The sequence below is a fragment of the Chiloscyllium plagiosum genome, chromosome 2, assembly GCF_004010195.1.
Source record: "Chiloscyllium plagiosum isolate BGI_BamShark_2017 chromosome 2, ASM401019v2, whole genome shotgun sequence".
Classification (NCBI taxonomy): Eukaryota; Metazoa; Chordata; class Chondrichthyes; order Orectolobiformes; family Hemiscylliidae; genus Chiloscyllium; species Chiloscyllium plagiosum.
The window spans coordinates 96,037,865-96,056,437 of record NC_057711.1 but is presented as its reverse complement, the minus strand read 5'-3'; the positions used below and the strand labels follow the sequence as shown (position 1 = coordinate 96,056,437).

Below are 18,573 nucleotides of genomic sequence, written 5' to 3'. Positions count from 1 at the left end.
AACTAGGAATTATGATTAAATCAAAGGGATTCACTAACCTTGAATTTATTTTCAGAAAATGGATTTTTGGTCATAGAATAATGGGCTTGACAGAAGGCCTTCTCATCATTTGAAGCTGTAGAAGTCTAATAAAATGCATAAATGCTATCAGATAAAGGAATATCCATGTAACCCATTAAAAATAACACTTCATGTAACAGCTCAGGCTTTCGGTTAGGATGAGAAAAGGAAATATATGGATCTTCAGAGTACTTCTTCGAATGTTTTCTTGTCCAAATATTTAAGTCACATTATAGATAGGGAGCATAGTCTTTGCAGGAACAGAAGGCAATGATGTCAGTCTACCCAATATATCAAGGAATGTTTCGACTCAATCAAGACTGGAATTTGAACAAACAGCACGGCAAGTGAAGTCGGTAGAAAGAACAAAGGTGGTCAAGTAATAAATCTCAGACTCTCACTTTAATCTCTGCTACCGAGAATAGAACTTTTGAGAGCATAGGATGAATGTTATATTATGATTGGCTAATTAGCATTGAGGATCATGGATAATTAAGAAAAACATTTTCAAAAGAAGTATTTTCCTGTAGGTCAAAGAGTTCCAATCTCAATCTGAGTTGATTGATAAATTTCAACAGAAGTAGCAGTCAAGGCAATCTGATTTACCTCAAAGTTAAGCGTACAGAAGGAATACTGGTCAGGTTCATGTATTTGACTACAATATAGCACCCAGGCAGTTGGTGCACATGGAAGGAAGAAAACCTCCATGACTGGGCAATATTTTTACAGACTGCACATTTAGGTTTACTGATGCAAAGAGGGGCAAAAGTGACAAAATGATTTGGATCTGGGCATAAGAGATATAGTTAGTAAGTTGGCAGATGACACCAAGATTGGAGGTGTAGTGGACAGCGAAGAAGGTTACCTCGGATTACAATGGGATCTAGATCAGATGGGTCAATGGGCTGAGGAGTGGCAGATGGAGCTTAATTTAGATAAATGCAAGGAGCTACATTTCGGTAAAGCAAATCTTAGCAAGTATTATATACTTAATGGTAAGGTCCGAGGGAGGGTTGCTCAACAATGAGTCTTTGGAGTGCAGGTTCATAGCTCCTTGAAAGCAGAGTCACAGGTAAATAGGATAGTGATGAAGGCATTTGGTATGCTTTCCTTTATTGGTCACAGTATTGAGAACAGGAGTTAGGGGGTCATGTTGTGGCTGTACAGGACATTGGTTCGGCCACTTTTAGAATATTATGTGCAATTCTGGTCTCCTTCCTATCTGAAGGATGTTGTGAAACTTGAAATGGTTCAGAAAAGATTTACAAGGATGTTGCCAGGGTTGGAGGATTTCAGCTATTGGGTGAAGGTGAGTAGGCTAGGGCTGTTTTCCCTGAGGTTTAGAGGCTGAGGGGTAATCTGAAAGAGGTTTATAAAATCATGAACGGCATGGATAGGGTAAATAGACAAGATCTTTTCCCTGGGGAGGGGGAGTCCAGAGCTAGAGGGCATAGGTTTAGGGTGAGAGGGGAAAGATATAAAAGAGACCTAAGGGGCAACATTTTCACACAGAGGGTGGTGTGTGTGGAATGGACTGCCAGAGGAAGTGGTGGAGGCTAGTACAATTGCAACATTTAAAAGGCCTCTGGATGGGTATATGAATAGGAAGGGTTTGGGCTGGGTACTGGCAGGTGGGACTAGATTGGGTTGGGATATCTGGTCAGCAAGGATGAGTTGGATCGAAGGGTCTGTTTCTGTGCTGTACATCTCTCTGACTCTATGACTTTAAATAACTCACTTAAGTCAATGTTTAAAGGAAAGGAAGGAAGAAATTAGCAAGTGATTTTTTTTTAAAAAAACCTACAATTTAAAGCCACAACCTACTGGACAGCCAAGCTTGCAATTCCAAAAAATCAAGAACAACCTCTATCATGAGGAAAACACTCACTTTAAGAATTTCTGCAAAAGATTAAATATGACTTAATCAAACGTGAAAATTAGCCTATTGTTAGTGGTGTTTTTATCCTTCCTTCTCTTTTGCTTTATCTCCTCCTTTAGATTCTCCAACCCCATGCTAACAGGGGAGATAAAAGTAAATCATTTACCACAATATGGTCAAAGTTTAAGCCAAGTCGTGATCCCAAATGACAGATTTGTTTTTCTTCCTCCTCAGTGAGGAAACATGACCTCAATTCAGCAGACAAGAATGAAAGAATTACAGAAGAATCAGTTGACATGAATCAGTAACGGATTTGGAACTGGCAAACGGAGCAAGTGGATAGCCTCTGCTTTGTAGAGAGTAGTGAGATATCGGCTAAAGATCTGGATTTTGAAGGCTCAACCTTTCACTATTTAATTAGCAAATTAGAAGAAAGACTACAGTTAGATATCCAAATTTACAGATGATAAATTAAGAGGGACAGTAAGCTTTGTGAATGGAAAGAAGTTGTAAAGGGACAAAAGTAGCTTAAATTATAAAAGCTAGAACAAAGCATAAGTAAAATGTAAGCGAAAATGTGGATTTGAAAAATTAAAATATTTTTCAGGAGGTTTGGAGAAGCAAGGGGATACAAGAGTGCATGTACGTACTAAAATGAAAGCTAGAGCACTCATGAAAAATCAAATGAATATTGGCCTTTATCTCAAGTGACTGGAATTCAAAAGTGAATAAGTTTTCAGTTGTACAGAACCTTTGCCAGTTTCCATCTGGACTGTGTTTGGTGTAGGCATCAACTAAAAAACTTGGATATTGATCTAAATATGTCAACATTATTTACCAGATGCTACCAAGTCATAAACAGTTCATATATGAAGAAGAGAATTATATAAACATGGCTCATGTGCGCAAATGTCTAGAAGATTGTGTGGTAATATAATTGAAGTGCTGAAAATGAACAAGGGTTTTGCTGAACAGGAACTACTTCCTCACGTAAGGGCGTCTAGAACAACAGCTTTAAAATGACTGCTGGACCAGCTAAGAGTGAAACAAGAAAGCATTTTATTCAAGCTAATGGTACAGAGATTTGGAACTCCCTCCGCAACATGTTGTGTATTCTTGGTAAACAGGATTGACTGGTCTTTCTCAATGAGGAAACAAAAAAAATCTTCCAATTTCACCAATTTAAACAATTCATGCAATATAAATAACATCCTTAAAGCAGTGCTTGAAGGGAGCAGGATAAGGAGAATAAAGTTAAGAAAAGAGAAATACAAGGTTACCTTAACATGATGATGTCGTTATCAGATACAAGAACAGCACTGCCAACTAATGTCTATCAATTAATTTACAAGAGATTTATGCATGGGGCAACAAACATCACAATGTTCCAAACTTTGGAAGTCTAACACAAACTGTTCTTCTCTAGCTAGCTACACTTGCAATACCTCAAATTTTGCATAAAATGAATCCCAAAATACAATATTTCTGAAAGAATTCCAATTTTTTTTTTGAAGGAATCAACACCATTTGCTCCCACCATCTCCATAGGGTTTCTGTCCCATAGATTAACTCAATGAAACAATGTTTTTCAGATTAATGTTAATTCATTCAATTATTCTGCATTCTGGTTTCAACTCTACTGGACAAGTGAACAGTTCATCATGGTCTGCATTATCTAGCTCTTTCAGAATCCTAATAGAAGAACTTTTAGCACTGTTTGTATATTGAAAAGGAAACATCCTGCTCTTTGTTTGTAACGGCACCATTGCGGAATTTGGATCAATAATTCAGGCTAACAGCAAGTACCTTTACACCTACAGGCCATGCAAACTCTGCCAAACTCAGTAGTAAATGCCACATACTGCACCATTTGATTTTCTACAGTATCCAATTTTTTTTAGCCCATGCATGCATTCTTCCATGATCCATTTTTTCAGAAATTAGTGAGAGTCGAAGACATTAATTTAGAACTACATTTTGCTAAAAACGAAGAGCAGAGAAAAATCTATCCCTAAGTATAATCATTAATTCAGTTACATTAGTCCCCTAGAAACAGACTCATTTAGCAGAGTATCTTCATAACCACTACATATTCTAATCTCTAGCTCGGCCTTATTATTGAAAGGATGAAGTTCTAATCCACTTTATCAACTAGCTTCTTGAATCAGAATAACCTTAAAGTTTGTTAGAGATAATAATTTTTAAAATACTAATTTGATAGGAATATGCAAAATCAAAAGACATTTCACTTCCAAAATACTGCATAGTTCAGGCAGAACAGTTTGATTAGTGATAAATTATCCTAACAGTAATATATTAAAATATTCAGTTAACCTCATTTTTAAAAAAAAATAACTCAAGATTGAGAAGTACAATTACATAAAGCAAATTTCCAAACGAAAAAGACCGAAAAAAAAAAACACGCAAGCATCATCCAACCTGGCTATTGCTCGTCTGAAAAGAGTCAGCAAATGGGTTAGTACTGCTGCTGCCACTGCTCGATTCAGGCAAGGGGTTAGATTGCAGGAAAGACAAAGGTTGTTTCTGAAACCAAGACAAAAGTAAAGTCATAGTCTGGAACAAAACAAGCTCACAAAAATTGATAAACCCTAACATCAAAAGCTTCAATTAAGAATTTTCCAACAGGAATTGGGTTAAATTCAGCAACCCTGTGTAAGCCTAAAAGGATACTGCATTCAAAGAACTGGATCAGGGTCAGGGTGATGATCTTTTAATGCTGATTCAACAGTTTCCTACCAATCCAAATCTACAACAAACACTTAGTTCTGAATTATTAGGCTACAAGACGACAAATAGAATGGTCAAATGGACAGATAGTTGGCAGATGGAATTCAACCTTGAAAAGTGTGATGTGATATAATTTGGAAGGAGTAATTTGACAATAGAGTATTCAATGAACTACGTCATATTAGGAAGTTCCATGGAAAAAAATGACCTTGGAATGTTTGTCCACAGATCTTTGAAGGCGGAAGGGGGTGTTAGTATGGTGGTAAAAAAGGCAGATTACAAAAGCAGGGAAGTCGTGTTGGTGTTGTATAGAACTTTGGTGGGACCATAGCTAGAGTACTGTGAGTAGTTCTGATTATCACACTACTGGAAGGATGTGACTGCACTAGAGAATGGCAGAGGAGATTCACTAGGATGCTGCCACGGATGGAAAATCTAAGTTTGAGAAAAGGTTGGAAAGGCTTTGGCTGTCTTTGTTGGAGCAGAGAATACTGAGAGGCAATCTAATTTAGGTGTACAAAATTATGAGAGGCATGAGCAGAGTGGCTAAGGAGCAGCTGTTCCCTTTATTTAAAGGGTCAGTCACAAAGGTCATAGGTTCAAAGTGAGAGGCAGGCAGTTTTGGGTGGGGAGAGGGGAGAGGAGAGCTTTTTTACCTAGAGGCTAGTGATAGTCTGGATATGCTGCCTGGGAAAGAGTAGAGGCAAATTACCTCACATCCTTTCAAAAGTACTTGGATGAGCATTTGGCACATAATAATATTCAAGGCTAAGGGCCAAGTGCTGGTAAACGGGATTAGGTTGAAAGTCAGGTGTTTCTCACGTCAGTACAGACTTGATGGACCAAAGGGTCTCTTCTGCACTGCATGATTCTATGATTTCTGAATCCAATTCCTGAAAAATGGGTTTAATTACTGTCACAAATGTGTGATGGAAATCACAAATTGTCTTCATACAATATACAGAGTTGCTGAAACATCGACATATCATGAGTTATTTTACTAAGGAGATAAATTATGTTGATGTTTCTAATTCAAGTTTTTTCATTGAGATTTGCTAACTTTATAAAAAGTGACTAGTGACACAATGTTAAAAATCACACAACACCAGGTTATAGTCTAACAGGTTTAATTGGAAGCACACTAGCTTTCGGAGCAACGTTCCTTCATCAGGTGATGAAGGAGGTCGCTCCGAAAGCTAGTGTGCTTCCAATTAAACCTGTTTGACTATAACCTGATATTGTGTGATTTTTTAACTTTGTACACCCCAGTCCAACACCGACATCTCCAAATCATTGACACAATGATGTGATATCAGTGGTCTCTCCAGTCAGCTGGAGAATCAGAGAGAGCGTGAGCACGAGAGCCTGAGCCCTTCAATGTCCTTTTTCTGGAAGATCTGCCAATCAAATCAGTCAAGGGCACCAGAAGGATTTTAGCTTGAATAAAACTATGGGGGGCACAAGACCCACCTAGCCACAGTTGTCCATCAATCAAAGGCTGGTATCTCTCATTGCTCAGCAGCATCGCAAGGCCACTTCTGAGGACATTGGAGGCAAGGGCAAGTGTCTCTCCCAGCTGGAGTCTTCTGGACTTATCAAAATGGCTTTAGATGTCATACTCTGCATGGCAACAGGAGTTCCATCATTGTGTTAATACCAGCACTTTTGAAATAAGGACCTTATTTGATTACTTAAAGGTCTCAATTGGTAGTGGGGAAGGAAGGCCAATGATGGGCCTTCCTACACAGAAGTTGATTCCAGGAGAAGTAGACCAGCCTGCCCAATTCAATGATTTTCTTGCCTCTAAGCTTACTACTGACAAAGTACAGGATTCTGTCCTATTAACCATACAGGTTCTGTAAACGCAATTTTGAAATCCAATTTTTTTTAAAACCTGCTGTCTTACATGTTCTTTGTTTTGGTCAGACTTTAACATTGTCAACAAAACTTTTTATTCTATGGTTTATTCTTTAAATTTAAATTCTGCATGAAACAAAATTTCAACATGATACCTGACTACATGTAGTGTATGCAATACTGTTTCTAGGCAGATTTCTCCACAAAATATCAACATTACAATGAAACTACATATAGAATGTAACATGCTACATTTGGTAGATAGTAAATGTGATCAGTGTGCAAGTATCAGCTAAATGTGAATAGAGCTCCATGCTCTGAAAACTAAATCACCTAAAGAGATTTCTGTAGAAGACATTATACATTCCTCTTCAATAATCATTTTGGAGAAATGCACAATTATTTTGATAAGGGATTGAAGCACTTGTAAGCAATAATTTGGCTATTTCTTGCACTCAATCTTTAGTTTCAAAAAGCCAGGTAATACTCCAAAATGGGAGTGGAGATCTACACATATTTGTTAATTTATGTATGTGCAGCAGTGTTGAGTTGACACTGGTTATACATCTGAGTAACAGTGCATGTCAGCCTGCCATTCTTATAAAGCCACTCTTCATTTCAAAAAGAAAGTGTAATTTGTCTGCAGTGGAAGCGACAAGTCATTCTAAAAGTCAGTCTAAGAGAGAATAAGGCAAAGGCAAAGGCAAAAGCCATGACCCAAGATTCTGGCATCGCACTCAAGGTTATGTTGCAGGAAGTGCAGAAGAGGAGAGTTATCATGTATCCTTAGACACAGAGATAATCACGGTAATCAGTGTCAGAGTTTAATTCCACGGTTCCGGATGAAGTGCTGCACCAAGTTCAATGAATGATTAAGGTCAGTGAGTCAATTGTCAAGTGCCATGTTGCACTAACTATACTATTAGCCTTCACATACTACTTAATATACTACATTACCATCATTCATTCATCTACCAGCAACCTCTCCTAATTACAACTCATGTTCAATATGTATAGCTTCTTCAACCTCATACACTTAGCTGTGCTGCAAGCCTCACATTCATATCTCATAGCATGCAAATATTTTTAGTCATTCAACGAGGATACCCAAAACTTATTACCAAACAGGACTTACACACTGGTTGGTATTGTGAACTGCCATTTTTTTTATTCATTCATAGATGAGGCCAGAATTTATTGCCCATCCCCAATTGCCTAGGGGGCAGTTAAGAATCAACTGCATTGCTGTAGGTTTGGAGTCACATGTTGGCCAGACCAAGTAAGGATGGCAATTTCCGTCTCTAAAGAATATTAATTAACTAAATGGATTTTTATAACAATTGACAATGGTTTCATGGTATTATTAATACCATTTTTTTAAAAAACTGAAATTAAATTTCATCAGGATGAGAAATACATCTCCAAAACATAACCGAGCTCTTTGGATTTACAGTCCAGCAATAATGCCACTGGGCCATCAACTCTCTTTTCAACATTCTTCTTCCACTAGACATCTGTACACTTAATGCCCTCATCCAAAATGGCATTAATGCACCTCACAAAATGCTGTAGATGCAACGTTGGATGCACTGTAGCACTGAAAAAGCAGGTTCTTCAAAGCTGCATTTAATGGCTTGCACCTATTTGCCCAGGCTCAGCTCCAATCCCTCTTACAAGTTTTCAGGTTTTGCACCAAAATATTTTACTGTGTAATCAGATTACTGACTGAACAATCATATGAGACTAATATAGATTGAAATATTGCACTTCTATCGATATCAATTACAAAACTTACTTGCATCCTGTCTGTACCACTTGTTCTCAAAATGAAATCCAAATTTTGAAAAGATAGACAATTCCTTATAATATGAAAGTCTCTGAAATATTAGCCAAGTATCACAACAGATAGGCATTACTATTGAAAACAGCTTCACAAAGCGTTATGTGAATATATATATATATATATATATATATATAAAACAAAACAATTTGAGAAGCTTGATAGAAAACAGTTAACTATTAATGTGCAATATGTCTGCTACAAAAATGTTGATTATTGAAAATCCCAGAAAAATGTTTCAGTAATTTTGAGCTTCAATGGTTAACAATGTTACTTATTTAAACAGAATCAAACAAAACAGAATTGCTAACTGACAAGGAAAGAGTAAACCCCTTTCAAAGGGGTTTACTATCACATGTAAAATGATGCTTTTACCTTAGATGGATCAAAGGAGAATGGGTTAGTAGAGGAACATTTCTGCCCACTAAGAACAAATGTTGATGAAGGATTACATTGAGACTCTGGCTGGAAACAAAAAAGGATGAAAGAGAGGAAAATGCAAATGAACTTAGAAATAATGAAAATAAAGTGAAGAATTAACACTAAAAGGAGACAACTACACTAAAATGTAATAGTAATGAGAGACTTCATGTAGGATTCATAATCGTGTTGTTAAAATAGATATACAACAGAAAAGTGCCTATATCAACATATTATATTTTACCACAATCGTGTTTCAGATACACAGTAGAATATTTTGTTCAACTGTAATCTGTCTACAACTGTTCAAAAGTGAATGAAAACTGCCTTGACACATTTAATTGATTACTTATTTTGGCAACTTATACAAGCATTCCTATTATCTTGAAAGGCTTTGAAAATTAGAGTGCAAGTGACAAATATTGCATGGCTGACAAATCATGGTCTCCTCACATTTTTGTTCAGATTATTGCTAGTGTGTCTCAAATTATAAGGCAATGCTAATGCTCACAACTTAAGTTCTGTAAAAAACTAGCAAAGACATGAAAGTAGGTTTCCGCACTGTCAAAACCAACAGTGCAATATTTTACATATTGTGCTAATACGAAGCTACAAATTAAACTCCATTAACTTAAGTGATTTTTAAAAACATCCAAATCACTAACTTTTAATAGAACAAGACCCAGAAGCTCGTGAGGAAGTTAAGTGATATCTTGAGATAGGGAGGATGAATAAATGACTTAAATGGGAGAAGGGATGGCTTCAGATTCTTGAGACATTATTTCTGGGGCAGGAATCATCTATTCAAAATAGGTATGCGTAAATTCAACAAGACTGGACTAATATATTTGTGATTTGATTCTAATTTTGATTTGATTTATTACTGTCACATGTCCTGAGATGCAGTGAAAAGTATTATTTTGCCTGCTAACTAGGCAAATCATAGCTTACAATCATTAGTATCTCTAAAATGTATTTAAACTTAACTGACAGGGGAACAGACACCAGCATATACTTGTCGAAGAAAGGAAAATGCTACATAAAATGAATCTATTGGAGATTACTGGAGTAGGAAGTAGCGACATACTAAATAGATTAACACAAAGACAGGACTTCAACGCATATATGTAAACACATTGAATGTGATAAGGTTGGTGAGCCACATACATAAATTGCCACGTGGGCAATAAGGGAAATGGGTCTCAAAAATGGAACTAACTGGGTAGGTAAAAGTGCTCAGAGAAGGGGAGGGGAGGGAAAAAGGAGGTGACGTGGCAATACTGATCAGTTAAACATAGCACTGGCGAAAAGAGGGATATCCTTCGAGGGAAAAAGAATGACACTTGAATAGAGTTGAGTAGCAAAAAAAGCATGATAAGAATATGGTGTTATTCAATAAATTTCCTCCTTTCTATATTGAGGGGAGGATGACAGGCAGGTGTGAAAGGCAATGGACTTGAAGTGGAGAGCAAGGGGGGCAATGTGCAAGATGATGATGGGTAAGGCGCACACGCGAGGGGAGGGTGAGATGGGGATTGGTGCTCGCAGGCGTGAATTCGGAGATGCATGTGAGAAAGAGTTGGAGAGAGGAGTGGGGAGCAGGAGGTATGCCTCCCACCCCCTCAAGAGGGAGGAGTGTGCAGCATGCGTGAGAAAGGGGTCTGTGTACTCTTCTATATCCCTACCCCTTCATGTTTCTCTCTCTCATCCATTTCCACACCTCTCACATCCCTTGTCCCATCCCTCTCTTGAACACACTTCCATCTCTCTCTCTCTCACACATCATCTCTCTCTCTCTCACATCACCTCTCTCCTCCTGTAGGATGACATGGCTGCATGTTACAGATGTACAGCAGGTGCTGGGCAAGTAATTTCATTCAAGCACCAAAGGAATTACTGCATTATTTTCAGGACACCTTGATTAGAATGTTTTGGGTCCAACTAGAAAGAAAACATTGCTGGATCTTTCTCTGGAAAGTGACGTGGCCAGTAGAATTGTGGAGTATTACTTGAGTAACAGTGATTATCCCAACATATAGTTTAGAATTATCATGCAAAAGAGCATGACACAATTGAAAACAAGACTATCTAAATTGGAAAAGTGGAAATTTCAGCCTTGAAAGGGATCCAGCAGAGACATTTCAATAACTGAGTGAGTCATTTTTGAGGAGATGCTTCAGATGAAGGTTAGGATATTCCAACAAGGGCAAAAGTTAAAGGAATCAAACCTTGGGCACCTTGGAATGCAAATGAAGTGCAGAACATGATATAACCAAAAAGCATATGATGCATCTTAGGTGAACTCTTTGAACAAAAATCAACTCAAATAAAATTAGTTTTGAGAGGGGAAGAAAGACAAAAATTAGAATGGGTATGCGGGAACACAAGTATAAATGACAGGCAACATAAGGGCCCCTCACATGTAAATAGTTAGCAGGTGGCAACAGGGGGAATCTGTTCTATTCGGGACAGAGGGGGTCATAACAGTTTTAAAATGCAACACAATAAATTAATTTCTTTTCCATCCATTGATATTAGGCATAAAATAATTTAAATAATTTGATCGTAAATATTTTTCATTTGGGTGCTCTTCAGTTTACATACCCGAGACCTGGTTATTAAACTCTGGACTAAAAACACTACAGGATTGCCTGCTTTTCGAATAGCTTCAACTGCCTCTTCATGACTGGCATCTCGTAAGTCAACTCCATCTACCTGGAAAAGAACAATAAATCAGGTTTTTCGAAAAAGTCTGCACTAGAGCATACATGACATCATACATAAAATCTCAATGAAAAATATTGACTGGTACTGGTAAGATCCTAAACTCCATTGCTTCTGCCCCACCCAAACTATGCTCTTTTCAAGCAACTGACTCACAATGGACTGAAGTCCTACAGGAACAATAACTTCTTGCATCTCTAGTCAAGTAGTCACTGATCAGTTGCAGCTTAAAAAATGACTGACAAATTGAGCAAACTTTTGGATGAAGAAAGAAGGTGCAGTCGAGCTTCACTCTTTTCTCAAGTATATTCTCCCCACAATCACTGGACAGCAATCAGGAACAGTAAACCATGTTGATCTTCTATGCCCGTCAGAGATGAATTATAAAAAAAAAATCAAAAGAATGTGAAACAAAGTATTGTAGGAAAGAAATATTGCAATCAGTAAAACAGCAAACTTCAAGTCAATAAGGTGAAAACACAACAAGAGTTAAAACAAGTACAAGGTTAAAAAAATCCTTTATGCATTCTACCTAATTTTAGAACTTATCATCACTATGTCGAGAACACTCAAAGCAACTCAGAATTTCAACCATGTTTAAACTGGTAAGAATACTGGATATAAAATGTACCAATGTAGCTCTACACCTCAGTGAAGGACTTAAATAATAGAAGTTATATGGACTCAAGTAGGAATGGTGTACTGACTTGTAATTTTACTATCATTTCAACTCAACTTTACCCTTCTGTTAATATTATTTTCACCATTTCCCTGTTACATTTTAAATTTGTAAATCACATGGCAAATCAGCCCTCAGAATATTAATATTTATTGAATAAAATAAAGCAAGCTTTTTATTAACATGCCCCTATGGGACCTGGTCTGTGCCAGTTGGTCAAGTATTCCAGTTGACCAAGAGGTCCACATAATCAATGTAATAACACATACAAAGTAATAGAAAATTAATACATTATTTATAGTATAAATCACAAACTTACTCACAAACTCATACCCTCAACTGACTACTTGGACACCACCATAATACAGTAAACTTCCAGTATTTGAGGTATATAATTTTTGCCAGTTTATTGAGTGTACCGTATCAAACAAAGTTTGCTGAACTATTATTTCAAAAGACAGCATGGTCACCACTGGTGTTATGAAGCATATTCTGATTTTTTTCTTCAATTTGGATATGGTTCGGGCAGATGTCTTTGCATATGATGGAACAATGAGAAAGAAACTGTGGGAGATAGTAGTGAACTTCAGCTTACTAAATACATAACATTAAAAAAGGCATATAATACTATCTTGATTCAACTACAAGTTGATAGTATACCATGATCATACACTATCATGGAATATGATCAAGCAAAAATCCCCATCATCCGAAATACTGGACACACTTCAAATATCTAAAATACTGGGCAAAGCCATGGTCTAAGGCTGTGGCCAATACACAACAGAATGGGAATTTCTGCCTGGGACTGCTGACCAATTTTCTTCTCCTCTGTAAAAGAACAATCAACCAAAACCAACAGACTCTAACCCGAAACAGCTTCAACACCTCGGGCTACCAGTACAGACAGTATGGGACCTACAGAGATAACGGACATTCAACTTCAATCGAAATCCATTCACACATACTTGTAACGATTGGGAAACCAGAAACACAAAGGGGAACACTTATTTGGCACAAATGCAAGGGACCCACAATCAGTATAACTGCAGGCCCAGGTCTCACCTGACAATGCAATTTTAGGAATATTCCGGAGCTCCTGAGCAAGCACGACCAGACACCTGATGAAGGAGCGTCGCTCTGAAAGCTAGCGTGCTTCCAATTAAACCTGTTGGACTATAACCTGGTGTTGTGTGATTTTTAACTTTGCACACCCCAGTCAAACACCGGCATCTCCAAATCATGCACAATTAACAAGTAACACTTTATATATCTAACTCCAACAGTGAAAAAATTGAATTAAATTATATTGGTACGCAGTTTCAATAACACAGTTTCCACTTATATAAATTAAAGTAATAAGAAGTATAAATTGAAACATGGTCTCTCTCAAAGTTCACACAGAATGGATCCTCCTGAACTTTCTGTACCTTCTTCAACCCGAAATGCCTTCTCGGTTATTTTCATAGAATCCCTAGTGTGGAAACAGGCCATTTGGCACAACAAGTCTACACTGACTCCCCGAAGAGTGACCCAGTCAGACCCTATTACACTACATTTACCCCTGACTAATGGACTTAACCTATACATCTGTGAACACTATGGGCAATTTAGCATAGCCAATTCACCTAACCTGCACATCTTTGGATTGTGGGAGGAAACTGGAGAACTCAGGGGAAACCCACGCAGACAAGGGGAGAATGTGCAAACTCCACACACAGTTGCCAAAGGCTGGAATCAAACCTAGGTCCCTGGCGCTGTGATGCAGCAGTGCTAACCACTGAACCACCAGTGAGAATCAAAACCGGATCAACTGTGTGTAAAACACAGTTATGCTTACCACTTTACCACCATCACCTTACAGGTGTCAAGAATATTCACTAAATGTGGCATGTATCTTTATAGACAAATAGTGCTTTTTCTAGTATCCGAGAGCTGGATAGTTCTCAGCGCTTCAAACTGCAGTTGGCTCTCCCTCTCTGTCCAATTGCTCTTTGCTATATACCCTCTGCAGCACATCAATTTTTATATGATAGGTTTCAGGTTGTTAACACGATCAGATTTAGATGCAAGTTTGCTTGCTGAGCTGGAAGATTTGTTTTCAGACATTTTGACACCATAATAGATAGCATCCGAAGCTCTGGTGTTAGTGACCCACTTTCTATTGATATGCTTAGGTTTCCTTGCGTTGATAGCGTCATTTCATGTAGTGATGTCATTTCCTATTCTTTTTCTCAGAGGGTGGTAAATGGGATCCAAGTCACTGTGTTTGTTGATAGAGTTCCAGTTGAATTCTCGTCCATGTCTTTGTTTGGCTTGCCCGAGGATGGATGTGTTGTCCCAGTCGAAGTGGTGTCCTTCCTCATCTCTATATAAGGAAACTAATTAGAGTAGGTCAAGTCTTTTTGTGGCCATTTGATGTTCATGTAACCTGGTGGCTAGTTTTCTGCCAGTTTTCCCAATGTAGTGTTTGTTATAGTTCTTGCAAGATATTTTGTAAATGACATTGGTTTTGCTTATCATCTATATAGTGTCTTTCAAGTTCATTAGCTGCTGTTTTACTGTGCTGGTGGGTTTGTGGGCGACCACGGTACCAAGAGGTCTGAGTAGTCTGGAAGTCATTTCCGAGATGCCTCTGATGTAAGGGAGAAAGGCTAGGGTTTCTGGACGTGTTCTGTCTGCTTGTTTGGGTTTGTTGCTGAGAAATCAGTGGACTGTGTTCGTTGGGTACTCATTCTTTTTGAATATGCTGTATAAGTGATATTCCTCTGTGCTGCAGTGTGTGGTGATTTATAAAATACCTTGCAAGAACTGTAACAAACACTACATTGGACAAACAGGCAGAAAACTAGCCACCAGAATACATGAACATCAACTGGCCACAAAAAGACATGACTCACTCATTAGTATCCTTACATACATATGAGGAAGGACACCACTTTGACTGGGACAAAACATCCAACCTAGGACAAGCCAAACAGAGACATGCACAAAAATTCCTAGGAGCATGGCTTTCCAACTGGAACTCTATCAACAAACACACTAACTTGGATCCAATTTACCACCCTCTGAGAAAAATAATAGGAATGACGTCACCACCCCAGGAAACCTAAACACATAAATAGAAATCAGGCACTAACACCAGTGCTTCACCAGAGACTCACTGAAGATGTTACCTAGTATGGTGACAAAACGTCTGAAAATGAACCTTCCAGCTCAGCGAGCAAACTTACATCCAGATCCTCAACCTGAGCTACAAATCTTCTCAAAACTTACTATCATCAGATTTTAATTCAGTTGGTCCTTAGTTTCAAAGTGCCTTTTTTAAATTTATTGGCTGAATAAAAATGCTACTTGAGTCTGCTGACTGAATGGCCTTTTGATACAATGCCTTTTGATACAAAACTTTTGATACAGTTTGAGCATCAGCAGCTGCTGTCCACAGACATTGATTTTTAAATCTCTAAGCATAAAAAGCACTATCTTTTAAAGGAACGACGCAATGCTTTCCCCCATTTTACATTTTTTTCTATTTTTATACACAAAATTCGCAACAATATTCCTGAGTTGATTCCTGTCTGGTGTCCCTTTCAAGTTCTTATATGTGTGCTTAAATTTCAATAATTTGCGTAATTTTAAAGAACATGTTATTTTTAAAGTTTAAACATATTCAAGAGAGTTAATATTTCATTGCAGTTGTGAAAAGCACACCTCAACAATTCTGTCCCCAGTTTTTAACGTTCCGTTTCTTCCAGCTGGACTGTCCTCCAGGACGTGTTTGATGAATATTCCTCTCATAACCTCTCCAGTACTTAGTCGACTTCCCATTCCTCTTCCACCAACAATACTGATTCCCAAGGATTTTGCAGGTTCTCGCCATAACTCAACTCTAAAATTATGAAATAATGCATTGCCTTATGTTTATTCAGTAAAGGACAATGTTCAACTATGGAAAATAAGGAATGGCACAACACCTGCCAGAATTTCTATAGTTTCTTTCATATACCATTCGGAAAGCGTTTCCGGTATAGAATAAATTGCAAATAGAAGCACTAGAAAAAGCCACAAAATGTCAATTTGTTTCATTAAAGCTAAGGAGAATGCCACAACATGAGTAAAAATAGATTAAACTGGAAACTGGCCAACAACATCGAGCTAGTGAAGCCAGATACAAAATATTTCTATATTGCCTTTATTATGCTGTGCCTAATGAACAAAATATTCACATACTGCCGAGCTTGTCTCCAGTTGTTGTAGGATGAATTTGGCAGGTCACTCTCTTCTCCCTCACCTTCCTCCCGCTCTGGCAACTCAGTGCTAAAACAGAATCATTGAAAAAAAATAAGTTAACATTTTACAATCAGTAACAAAATGTCATGTAAATAATTTAACTGCTCATTTTTCTAAAATAAAAATATTAGGACTGTAAGCAAAAATGGAGACAATAGAAACTTTTTTTCAAGAAATACCATTCATATCCACCCAAAGTCAAACCTATTAAAGAACATGAGGGATCAAGGAAAGTTTAAAACAGCCAGCTTCACTTGTCAGGGCTGCACAGCTGTGAAATGACATGGCTTAGGTCATGATGTGATTTTTAATTGAGTTAATATGCCTTCACAATCTCCAGCTATCTTTGAAAACAGTATGAGCGGAAAACCTAACAGTGACATTTAGTTAGATAATATGAAACTGAACAGCACAATTTTTGCTACAAGACCATAATTCCAACAATACTAAATACAATAAAATAAATCTTTCCTCAGGTCAAATGAACAACTACTCACAGATGGAATTTGTTTGCATATTTGAAAAGTTGAAAACCTCAAAATTCTTAAGTTTGTCGTATGTAACAGTTTGACACCAGAGATGCTTTGTTTACAACTCTATGGCTGTCGTAGACTTTACACCAACAATTAATGGAATTTTCAACTTAAACAATTAAAATAAATCAGAATCTTGGTACTGTGGTGACACTTTAAACCGCTCACACTGATAAACATTGCAATATCCATTAGCTATGAGACTACACAATAAACAGTATAGAGCACACAACGGAGGAATTAGACAGCAACACAAAATTCCAAAAGTGTGGAATATCCCATTCAGCCCATTACGTCCACACCAACCCTCTGAAAAGTATCCTACCCAGATCCATCCACCCTAACCCTGTAACACTATTTCTCATAGCGAAACCAACTTACCTATACATCCCTGAATACTATGGGCAGTTTAGCATGTCCAACCCATTTAACCTGCACATCTTTGAACTGTGGAAGGAAATCAGAGCACCCTTAGAAAACCCATGGGGGGACTGGGCAAACTTCACACACAGTCGTCACAGGGTGCAATTAAGCCCAGATCCCTGGCTCTATGAGACAGCAGTGCTAATCACTGAGTCACCATGCCACACAGCTTTACTTCTCGATGTGCAAAATGCTAGATTAATGAACCCATCGAAATGCTACGCATTGCTACCCCAATGTAGAACAGCAATAATGACAGCACAGAACTGAAACTGATTTAGAATATAGAACATTACACACCTCATTACAGGCACTTTAGCCCTCGATGTTGTGCCGACTGTGGAATGAAACTGAAGCTCATCTATCCTACACTATTCCATTTTCATCCATATGTATATCTAATGACCATTTAAATGCCCTTAAAGCTAATGAGTCTATGACTGTTGAAGGCAGTGCGCTCCATGCTCCTACAACTCTGAGTCAAGAAACTACGTCCGATATCTGTCCGATATCTAACACCCCTCAATTTAAAGCTATGTCTCTTCGTGCTAGCCATCACCATCCAAGGAAAGAGGCTCTCACTGTGCACCCTATCTAACCCTGTGATTATCTTATATGTCTCAAGTAAGTCACCTCTCAACCCCTCAAGTCCCTCAGCCTTTCCTCATAAGACCTTCCCTCCATAGCAGGCAACATCCTAGTAAATCTCCTCTGAAACCTTTTCAAAGCTTCCACATCCTTTCTATAATGCCGTGACCAGAACTGTACGCAATACTCCAAGTGCGGCAACACCAGAGTTTGTACTGCTGCAGTATGACCTCATGGCCCTAAATCTCACTCCCTCTACCAATAAAAGCTAACATACAGTATGCCTTCTTAACAACCTTATCAACCCAGCTGGCAACTTTCAGGGATCAAAGTACATGATCACCAAAATCTCTCTGCTTATCTACACTACCAAGAATCTTATCAAGTTAAAAATCACGCAACACCAGGTTATAGTCCAGCAGGTTTATTTGGCAGCATTAGCGCTGCTCCTTCATCAGGTGGTTTAGGAGCAGTGGTTCAAAAGCTAGTGCTTCCAAATAAACCTGTTAGACTATAACTTGGTGTTGTGTGA

The 18,573-nt window shown here is 38.0% G+C and overlaps 1 protein-coding gene across 12 annotated transcripts in view; it reads right to left on the bottom strand.

The window, feature by feature from the left end:
- LOC122562047 (multiple PDZ domain protein) overlaps window positions 1-18,573 on the bottom strand; it is a 368,714-nt gene that overhangs the window by 120,312 nt on the left and 229,829 nt on the right. For 5 of the 12 annotated variants that reach the window (XM_043714497.1, XM_043714515.1, XM_043714549.1 and 2 more), the window contains 6 exons: window positions 16,438-16,524; window positions 15,919-16,096; window positions 11,409-11,519; window positions 8,760-8,849; window positions 4,379-4,483; window positions 39-125 (listed from right to left, as the gene is read on the bottom strand). In XM_043714497.1, coding sequence (XP_043570432.1) covers window positions 39-125; window positions 4,379-4,483; window positions 8,760-8,849; window positions 11,409-11,519; window positions 15,919-16,096; window positions 16,438-16,524 — 658 coding nt within the window. The remainder of the gene's footprint in view (window positions 1-38; window positions 126-4,378; window positions 4,484-8,759; window positions 8,850-11,408; window positions 11,520-15,918; window positions 16,097-16,437; window positions 16,525-18,573) is intronic. The other 7 variants (XM_043714532.1, XM_043714569.1, XM_043714558.1 and 4 more) reach the window with 6 other exon arrangements.